At 50.6% G+C, this 10674-nt stretch overlaps 1 protein-coding gene and 1 non-coding gene across 2 annotated transcripts; one reads left to right on the plus strand and one right to left on the minus strand.

Annotated features, from left to right (window-relative positions):
- Window positions 123–202, plus strand: MIR769 (microRNA 769). The gene has a single exon (NR_038575.1). It is a non-coding gene; the product is annotated as a microRNA 769 (primary transcript).
- Window positions 338–4298, minus strand: PGLYRP1 (peptidoglycan recognition protein 1). Its single transcript, NM_001001260.1, is given in 3 exon segments — window positions 338–588; window positions 1130–1251; window positions 4003–4298. Coding segments are annotated over 3 exon segments (585 nt in total). The 5' UTR covers window positions 4287–4298; the 3' UTR covers window positions 338–409.

A 10674-nucleotide genomic window follows, 5' to 3' on the forward strand; every position in this document is an offset into this window, starting at 1 on the left:
CGATGCTGCGCAGGATGTCTTTGGCAGTAGAGAGGGGGCATCTTGCAGCGTGGTTCACTGCAGAGAGGCGAGCACTCCTGAGCTGCTGGTGGTGACATCTCGGCCGACTTGGCGCCAATTCCTGCGCTCTGACCTGAGACCTCTGGGTTCTGAGCTGTGATGTTGCTTCCAAGCTGGGATCTCTGGGGTCTTGGTTCAGGGTCGGGGCCTCTGGGTTCTGAGCACCAGCGAGGACAGAGTGCTGGGAGGTGGGGTGTGGGACGGCTGGGGGTCTTGTGGGAGAGAGGGCGGGGAGGCGGATGGTGAGACCCGAATACACTTTGAGCTTTGCATTTATTGAGGCGAGGGGGAGGCCGCCAGGACTTCTGATGGGTTGGGTGGGGGTGGGAAGCAGTGTGAGGAGCGGGGCTCAGGCGCGGTAGTGTGGCCATTTCTGGATGATTTCGTACAGCTGGTCACCTGGAGAAAGCGTTGGCTGCACATCCCGGTGTCCTTTGACCTCGTAGTTGGGCCTCAGGACTCCCAGAGCCACCCCACAAGCCAGCAGACTCTGGGCCGCCCTGATGGCACGGGCCGGGGGCACCCGATCTGGGGGAGGTAAGAGGCAGGAATTAGTCGGGGGCTCCCTCCAAGGGCAGAGGGGGCGTGGGGTGCACCGAGCTGGCCCCCTGCCAAACAGTGACTTCATCTCTCTTTGCCTCAGTTTCCTCATCTCTGAAAGGGGAGAGTGATGGCACCTGCCCAGAGGGCTGTGGGATGATCAGATGAGTTACTTTATGTACAGACCAAGCCCTCAGCAAGTGCCGGCTGCCAGGATCATTGCCTATTCGCTCTCCTCTGCCCCCCCAGACCTCCCCGTCCGACCCACAGCCGTAGTTGCCATTTATCAAGCACTTCTTAGGTGTCATGGACTGGCCCAAGAACGCTTCTAGAGATGAACTCATCTTCCCTGAAACTGGTTGAAAATGGTCTTTATCCAAGGGTGGAAACAAGCCTCTGAGAAGCAGAGTCACTTGCCTTAGGCCTCCGAGTTTGCAGGGGGCCGAGTCTTTCGGTGACTGCACACCGTGCCGCGCTTTCCCCCAGGCACCGAGTCAGCCCCTCAGCTGATGACTGGACAGTCACTTACTCATGTAGTTGCCCATGAAGGAGATGCCCAGAGACAGGGGGTTCCATGTGGGACCTGAGTGGGCGCCCACGGTGTTCCAGCCCCGGCCTTCATACACAAGCCCGTCTTCTCCGATCAGGAAGCTGTATGGGTGGGAGGGTGGGCTGGATGAGTGACCGAGGCCTTCCTGGAGGAGGACTCCCTCCCCCCCAGTCTTCCACAGTCATAACAATGAACGTGGCCCTTGCCATTGGTCAAGCACAGCTCTGCATTCACCTCTTTTCATCCTCACAGCAAGCCCGGGAGCCACCGCTGCCCCCATTCTGTAGATAATCAGAGAGGTGGCAACACCTGCCTGAGGTCACAGTGGTCAGGGGCAGAGCCAGGATTTTCGCATAGATTTCCCCTGTGACCCCCACCCATATGGTCTGATTCCTTGCCCTCTCCTGCCGCCCTAGAGCTCTCGATTTGCTGAATCCTGTGCAGTCCCCGAGACAGGCACTGTTGTCATCCCCACTTGAAGCTGAGGAAGCAGAGGCCTAGAGGTTATTTATCCAAGGTCATGTTCTGGAGGTTAATGTTTCCCAGAACTCTCCACTGAGAAGCTCTTCTGCCCTTTCCCCGGCCTGCTTCCTGCTTCTTCTTCCCTGCTGGGGTCCACTTGAGTGACAGGATCAAGGTTGGCACTGCAACCAGACTCAGACCATGGAGCCCCAGCATCTGCCTCTTGAGATTTCCAGTTCTGTCAGCAGATCCTTCAGACTCACTCATTCGACATGTCTTGATGGAGCGAGTTTGATTTCCAACATTGGAATTAACTAGATCGGCATTTTGGAGATGTGTCATTTGCCACCACAGACCCCTGGCTCACAGGGTCACCGATGATGCATAGAATGTGCTAACTTCTAATATTGGGTCCTGAATCAACCACTGGGAGGCAGATCCTGGACTAAAGAGACCAGAAATACCATAGTGATACTGGCCCCAGGTGGTAACGGCCCTGTCACAGCCGCAGCACCTGACACAAACAGTTGATACTCTCTATGTTTGCTCAATGGGAGTTCCTGTCGTGGCTGGGGGAAATGGATCTGACTAGTATCCATGAGGACACAAGTTCAGTTCCTGGCCTCAGTCAGTGGGTTAGGGATCCGGTGTTGGCATGAGCTGTGGTGTAGGTCACAGATGCTACTTGGATCTGGTGTTGTTGTGGCTGTGCTGTAGGCCAGCGGCTACAGCTTCGGTTTGACCCCTCACCTGGGAAACTCCATATGCTGCATGTGCAGCCCTAAAAAGGCAAAAAAAAAAATATATATATATATATATATTTGCTCAGTGGCTGCGTCTCAAGCCTCAAATCCCACCACCAGGTGGGTGTGGTCAGGAGCCCCATTTTACAGGGGAAAAAACTGAAGCTCTGAACAAGATGCAACATGGAAGGGCCATTCAAAACACTCGAATCCTAAAATCTAAGAAACAGACTCCAATCTGCTTTCCTAGAAAGTGATTTAGATCCAGAGGCTGCTTCATTCCTTCAGGGAAACACTTAGAATTGGAGCGCCTGACCTTAGAAACAAAACTTTGAAGTTGGAGCCTTTGAATTATAAAAATCTTGAGCCAGAAGAGCTAGGGATACCTTTGAAGGCTTCTAGAGTTCTCTGAGTGAGGTCCTCAGATTTCCCGGCCTCCCCCAGCCTTACTGAAGCAGTCTCGAAGGATGTGGCCTGGGAACATACATTTCCAGTGAGGTGATTCTGGTGCTTATCGGGGCCTGAGAACCCTAGAGTCCAAATCTCTTTCGCTGCAGAAACCCTTGTGCAGGACCCTAGCCTATTACCTTGGACGAGAGCTGGTGGGCGTGGCCCAGAAGCAGATCTAACCAATCGCCGCCCCTGTTTCTGCTCTCCGGTCCACCCCGCGCCGCCACCCGCTACAGTCTGTTCTCCACACGGCCGCCAGAGGGAGCTCCTCACCCAAGCAGGCTCACATCGTCCCATCGCTCCGGTGTTAGAATCGAAGTCCTCCCCCTGGGCCTCAAGCCCCTGTGCGATCTGGCCCCTGCCAACTCCTTCCTCCTCATTTCATGTCATTCTTCCCAGCTATCTCCAGCCCCGTGACCTCTGTCCCACAGGCAGGACCCACTCACTCAGCCTCCTAGCCTTTACCTATGCTTTACCACAGCTTACTACACTCCGTCTTCAGCTCCCATAGACCGGAGCCGTGTCCATCACCCTGTTCCTTTTCTCCATCGCTTCTATCACCATCGGAATGCATCTTGCTGACCTTGCTCCCTGCTGGTCTTTAACTCCCTTTGGGCTGGATTCGCCCTGTTCATGTGTCCACATCCAGCATCTGCGCCCAGCCTGGCATATAGTAGTAGGTGCCAGTAGTCCATAAGTTTGGGGACTCCCATTCCAAGCCAGGCGGTGTCCTGAGCGTTTTGCACGTTATCTGCTGGCTTAGTGATGGAGTAGGCCACGATCCCATTGACTTTTAGAGGAGGAAGATGAAACTGAAGCTGAGAGAGGGTGACCGCCTGCCCCAGCGCTCAGCCAGCAGCCAGAAGAGCTGGGACTGGAGCCCCGCCCCGTGCTTCACCAGGCCCTGGGACTCTAGTGCACAGGACACCTTCCTGGTGTTGGCAAAGTCTGACCCTACCTCCGGGGGGCAGAGCTCGGACTTCAGCACTTCCCCTCCTCCTAAGCATCTTCGCGCTGCCTGCACGCACCCAGCTCTAAGCCGCGACCCTGGGGGAAAACGAGGATGCTGCGCGTTGAGTAAGGCGCCAGGGGGTGTCGGCCTGGAGGTTCTAGAGCCCCATCACCCGGTCTCCCGGCCCCGCGCGCACCCGCCCCCCGCAGTCGTGGATCCAGCGTTTGCCCCAGCTCTGCACTCACTTGTAGCCCACGTCGCACCAGTGCAGCGTCCGCACGTGGTAGTGCTGCACGTTCTGGACCTGACGCCGGCATGAGGCCGGGTTATCGCAGGTGCTGCCCGCCGTGTGCGATACCACCACGTAGCGCACTGGCCGTCTCAGGTTCGCAGAGCACTCGGACGCCAGGGCCCCCCACTCTCTGCGGGACACAATGGGGATGCAGTTTGCCGGACCTCCCCCAGCAGCCCCGAGGAGGGCGAAGAGGGCGAGGAGGGCCCAGGAGAGCAGCGCGCAGCTGCGGGCCATGGCGGGCAGGGCGCACAGGCGCCTGGCAGCTCGAGGCTGGCCCTGTGCCTTTATCTGCGGGGTTGGTGGGGGAAGGGCTTGCATCACACCCCCAGGGACTTCCCGGTGGGACCCCAGATCGCTTCCTTTTCTGGTCCCGGCCGCAACAGAGTGAGGTGTGGTCAAGTCCGGGAGAGGAGAGGCGGGGTCCTGACCCCGCGGAGGTGGGGGTGGGCACTCTGCCCAGTGGTTTTTGGAAGAGCCAGGGTCTGGATCTCTGCCCTGCCCTCTCAGTGGAGCATTGGACGGCTCACCAGGAACTTAAAAAGGGAAGGAGAGGGGCCCCTGGCCTTCTCCCTTCTTCTTGCCAGGACTGAAGAAACAAAGGCTCCCATTTTAAAAAACACTTAGCCCAGGCCTAAGCCCAATGTTACTTAACCCTCACAACAAACTGAACTGAGTATTGGGAAGCCCATTTCACAGTTGAGTAAACTGAGGCGGGAAGAGGACTAGTCATGTTGCTGACCCGTGGGAGGTAGTGGAGCCTGATTCAGAGCCCAAATTCAGAGCCAGGTTGCCTGCATTTAAATTTTGGGGCGTTCCCGTCGTGGCGCAGTGGTTAACGAATCCGACTAGGAACCATGAGGTTGCGGGTTCGGTCCCTGCCCTTGCTCAGTGGGTTAACGATCCGGCGTTGCCGTGAGCTGTGGTGTAGGTTGCAGACGCGGTTCGGATCCCGCGTTGCTGTGGCTCTGGCGTAGGTCAGTGGCTACAGCTCCGATTCGACCCCTAGCCTGGGAACCTCCATATGCAGTGGGAGCGGCCCAAAGAAATAGCAAAAAAAAAAAGACAACAAAAAAAAAATTTTGGTGACGTTCCAGTGTGTGATCTTAGGCAATTGACTTAACCTTTCTGTGCCTCAGTTTTCCCCATATGCAAAGTGGGCTGATAATATAAAGCACCTAACTCATAAGTTGATTCCTTAGAAGATGTCTGATTCATTCATAGCTCCACATAAGCACCACTGGGACATATGGAAGTTCCTGGGGGCAGGGATTGAATCCAAACTAGCAGGGGCAATGCTGGATCCTTTAACCCATTGCACTACTAGCAGGGGCAATGCTGGATCCTTTAACCCATTGCACTGGCCAGGGATTGAACCCACATCTTCCCAGCAACCTGAGCCACTGCAGACAGTCGAGTTCTGAACCCACTGCACCACAACAGGAACTCCTGGGACTTTAATTGGCAATTTTATGACCACTCAGGAGATTGAGTATTTTTCTATTTGCTGCGCATTCGGATTTGCCTCTTGTCAATCGCGCATTAATCTCCATTGCCCACTAAAAAAGTGGGTTGTTTGCCTTTTTGTTATCAATTTGCAAAGGGAAGAAAATAATCCCATTCCTGGGATTGTTGAGTTGTTGGATATGCATTTTTTGTGTCTCAATTCATTTCAAAAGCATTAAAAAATAAGATACCTATAGAAAAGAAAACTTTCATAGTTAATACGGTTAATAGTATTTTAGAGTAATAGAAGTAATAGTGGAGATCTCTATTAATTTGCACACTATGAATACACAATGTAGCAAGCATGCAGGTGAGGTAAAAGCTACGTTTTAGATATTAATAGATATTGCCAAATACCATTCCAAGAAAGTTTTAGTATTTATTTTCCCCAGCCATGTGGTCAGTCCAAGGAGGTATCTTGTTTTATTTGCATTTCTTCAACGTCAGTGAGGTGATTACCTTTTTTATGTATTAATGGATGTTGTGTCCATCTTCTGGGAATTGCCTGGTTTTCTCTTTAATCATTTCCCTGTTGGGTTGTTTTATATGGGGAGATTAACCCTTTGTCAGACAAACGTGGGGCAAACCTTTTCCTCTAGCCTATTAAAACTATTTTTGGGGGGGGTCACACCTGCAGCAGTAGAAGTTCCCGGGCCAGGGATCAATCCCAAGCCACAGCAGTGACCTGTCACAGCAGTGACAACACTGGATCCTTAACCACTAGGCCACCAGGGAACTCTCTATGAAAACATTTTTAGGAGTTCCCGTCGTGGCGCAGTGGTTAACGAATCCGACTAGGAACCATGAGGTTGCGGGTTTGATCCCTGCCCTTGCTCAGTGGGTTAACGATCCGGCGTTGCTGTGAGCTGTGGTGTAGGTTGCAGACGCGGCTCGGATCCCGCGTTGCTGTGGCTCTGGCGTAGGCCGGTGGCTACAGCTCCGATTCAACCCCTGGCCTGGGAACCTCCATATGCCGCGGGATCGGCCCAAGAAATAGCAACAACAACAACAAAAGACAAAAAGACAAAAAAAAAAAAAAAAAAAAAAAAATTTTTAAAAAATAGTTTCTTTGGGAGTTACCATTGTGGTGCAGTGGAAACGAATCCAACTAGGAACCATGAGGTTGTGGGTTCAATCCCTGGCCTCACTCAGTGGCTTAAAGATTTGGCATTGCTGTGGCTGCGGTGTTGGCCAGCAGCTGTAGCTCCAATTCGACCCCTAGCCTGGGAATCTCCATATGCTGCAGGCATGGCCCTAAAAAGCAAAAAAAAAACCCAAAAAACCAAAGTTCCTTTGTTTTCTGTTTTGCCCTAAAAAGATCTTTTCACAACCAAGATTATAAAATTTTTTATATTAAAAAAATGTTATTATGTGTTTTACTTTTAGACCTGTACCCCTGCACCTCAGCTAGAATTTAGAATTTAGAATTGCATATGGTGTGAGGTAGGGGGTCTAGCTTTGTTTCCAAATGGTGAATCATTTGTCCCAACATCACTTATTAAATAGACATTTTACCTTTCAGTCCTACCCCATGTTAGCTGGATAATCTTGGGCAACTAGGCAGCATTTGACATAGCTGACCACTTCCTTCTCAAAATGCTCTCTTACCTAACTTTCATGTCGTAAGACTTTCTTGATTTTCCTTCTATTCCTCTGGCTGGTCTTTTGTTCTCCCTTTCAGACTCATTCTTCCCATCTTGACCATTATACTTTTTCTGCCAGGTGATCTTATCTAGTTCATGGCTTCAGCCACCACCAAAATGCAGATGACGTCCAGATTTTTATGTCTAGCCTGGAGCTCTCAGCTGAATTCAGTTTTTGTTTTTGCTTTTTGTCTTTCTAGGGCTGCACTGGCAGCATATGGAAGTTCCCAGGCTAGGGGTTGAATCAGAGCTGCAGCTGCTGGCCAGAGCAATGCTGGATCCTTAACCTGCTGATGGAGGCCAGGGATAGAATTGGCATCCTCATGGACACTTGTCATGTTCTTAACCCCCTGAGCCACGATGGCTGAATTCTGAATCTGTGTATCCACCTGCCTACTTGACATCTCCACTTGGATGTTCCCCAGGCACCTCAAATGCAAGATTTCCAAAACGGGCCATTATTTGCTCCTCCAAACTGGCCTCTTCCATTAGTCCCTGTCTAAGGGAATGATATGATGAATCTTCCAGTTACAAATGCCATAAATCTGAGCACCAATTTTTTTTTTTTTTTTTTTTGGCCATACCTGTGGCATGTATTCCCAGGGCAGGGATGGAACCCAAGCCACAGCAGCGCCTCATGTCACTACAGTGACAATGCCAGATCCTTCACCAGGGGTACCACAGGAGAACTCCTGAACACCATCCTTGACCATCCATGCCCAGCACATAGCATGTGCTCAATAGACAGTAACCGAGCCATTGAATGAATATCCAATCCACTCCCAAGTCATGATGCTATTATTCCCTAAATAGCTTACAAAGCAGAATACTCCTGGCTCTTTCTGCTCTCTCCACCTTGTTTCAATCAGTAGCTCCTGGCACCTGGATTTTGCTCCCACCTCCTCCATAATGTCCCATCATGCACCCTGGGCCCTGTGAGGCCCAGGCTTCTATCAAAAGCCAGTCACATTTTCTTTCTGTGGCTTCTCATGACTCTTAGAATGTGGCCAATAGTCAGGGCTTCTTCCACACCAGCCTCACCTCACTCATGGCCAAGACCCCTTTCCCAAGTCCCCCAGCCATCCTGTCCTTCTTGCTGCCCTTGAAGATACTTTGGCTACCCTGGCCCCAGGGGACTCTGTACAAAGAGGAACCTTAAGAAATTCAGCACATTTGTACCTTAGTTTCAAGATGACAAAACATGCAGCTAACCTTTTGTAAAAAGACAGAAATATTTACACATCAGATTCCTTAACAATACTAAGAATGCAATCATTGGCAGGTGGAGAAAGTCTTCCCTTGTTTGAATTTTATTTACTCTGTATCCTGTTAGCCTAATATTGAGACAGGCTCATGTGAATACCTACTGCAACTTATAACAATGGGTAATTGTTATATTGCCTTGAACTCCAAGACTGTATCACTTGAGTACTCTTTCTTTCTTTCTTAGGGCTGCACCTGTGGCATCTGGAAGTTCCCAGGCTAGGGTTCAGATCAGAGTGCAGCTGCCAGCCTACACCACAGCCATGACCACACAGGATCTGAGCCACGTCTTCGACCTACACCCACAGTTTACTGCGATGCGGGATCTTTAACCCACTGAGTGAGGCCAGGGATCGAATCCGTGTCCTCATGGAGACTATTCGGATTCGTTAACTGCTGAGCCTTGACAGGAACTTCTGCATACCATTTTCTCCTTGTATTTGTCATGACTGTAGTTACTAACTTACCGTGTAATTCTTTCATTAATCTCTGTTCCCACCATACAGTGAGATCTCTAAGTTTAGAGTCATCATATTATTTATTGTACAAATAGGACACCTAAGAGTGACAGAGGGAGTTTTAAATAGTTATGCTGGGTCAGTGGGCAAACCCGGGACTGTCCCAATGAGTCCAGGTTGTGTCATTGACCCATTTAAAGATAAAGAGGAGTTCCTGTCATGGCTCAGCGGAAACGAATCTGACTAATATCCATGAGGACACAGGTTTGATCCCTAGCCTCACTTAGTGGGTTGAGGATCTGGCATTGCAGTGAGCTGTGGTGTTGGTCCCAGATGTGGCTCGGATCTAGCGTTTCTGTGGCTGTGGTATAAGCCAGTGGCTACAGCTCCGATTCAACCCCTAGCCTGGGAACTTCTATATGCCACAGGTGTGGCCCTAAAAAGACAAAAATGAGTAAATAGAGATAAATAAAAGGGAGTTCCCATTGTGGCTCAGCTGACTGGTATCCATGAGGATGCAGGTTTGATTCCTGGATTTGCTTAGCAGGTTAAGGATCCGGTGCTCCCACAAGTTGCATTATAGATCGCAGATGTGGCTTGGATCCTGCCTTGCTGTGGCTGTGGTATAGGCTGGCAGCTCCAACTCCAATTTGGCCCCTAGCCTGGGAACTTCCATATGCCACAGTAGCAGCCCTAAAAAAAAGAAAAAAGAAAGAAACGATGAAAAAGGGACTATTTCTTTTCTCCCTCTCACCCATCGTTATATCAACCTGTGCCCAAAGCATGTGGAAGTTCCTGAGCCAGGGACAGAACTTGCACCACAGCAGTGACACCAATGGACCCTTAACTTCTAGGCCAGCAGGGAACTCTTAGATATCATATCCTTTGTCTTTAAGATTCCACATATAAATCATATTATATTTGTCTTTCTTTGGCTTTCTCCACTTAGTATAAATATTCTCTAGGTCCATGTTGCTGCAAATGGCATTATTTCATTCTTTTTAATGGTTGAGTAGTATTCCATGGTGTGTGTGTGTGTGTGTTTAGTATTCCTTTGTGTGTGTGTGTGTCTACACACCACAGCTTCTTTATCCCTCTGTTGATGGACATTTATTTTATTTTATTTATTTATTTTGCTTTTTAGGGCTGCACCCGAGGCATATGGAAGTTTCCAGGCTAGGGGCGGACAGCCACAGCAATGCCAGGTCGGAGCTGCATCTGTGACCCATGCTGTAGCTTGTGGCAACACTGGATCCTTAACCAACTAAGCGATGCCAGGGATAGAACCCACATCCTTATGGAAACTAGTCTGGTTCTTAACCAGCTGGGTCACAGTGGGAACTCAGACTCTTCCATAATCTTAGTCAAGGCCCTGCAGACCCAGAAGTGCACTAACCAAGGCCACTTCAAATCCCATGCCAGACCTGGAAGTCACACAGACCGGAAACATTTCTCATTTGGGGACACTTGTCACTATGCTGAGTTGGTGGTGGCTGTGGGGTGGAGAGTGTCCACTACACCTCAGAAATGACAGGGACACCTCTCCAACCCCAACCTGCCTTGACTTTCCAATTCTCTCCTCTACCAACTCCCCCTCCAGGAAAAGAGCCAGAGAACTGAGTGCCAGTCCTGCATTCCAGTTGCTCTGCCAGAATCTGACCCAGAGGACAGACAGCAGGAAAAGAGAGGCAACTGGGAAGGATGAGGGAAGGACACAGAAAGGGCAGAGAAAGAGGGAAAGTCAAGAGACACTAC

Source organism: Sus scrofa, chromosome 6 (genome assembly GCF_000003025.6).
Source record: "Sus scrofa isolate TJ Tabasco breed Duroc chromosome 6, Sscrofa11.1, whole genome shotgun sequence".
Lineage (NCBI taxonomy): Eukaryota > Metazoa > Chordata > Mammalia > Artiodactyla > Suidae > Sus > Sus scrofa.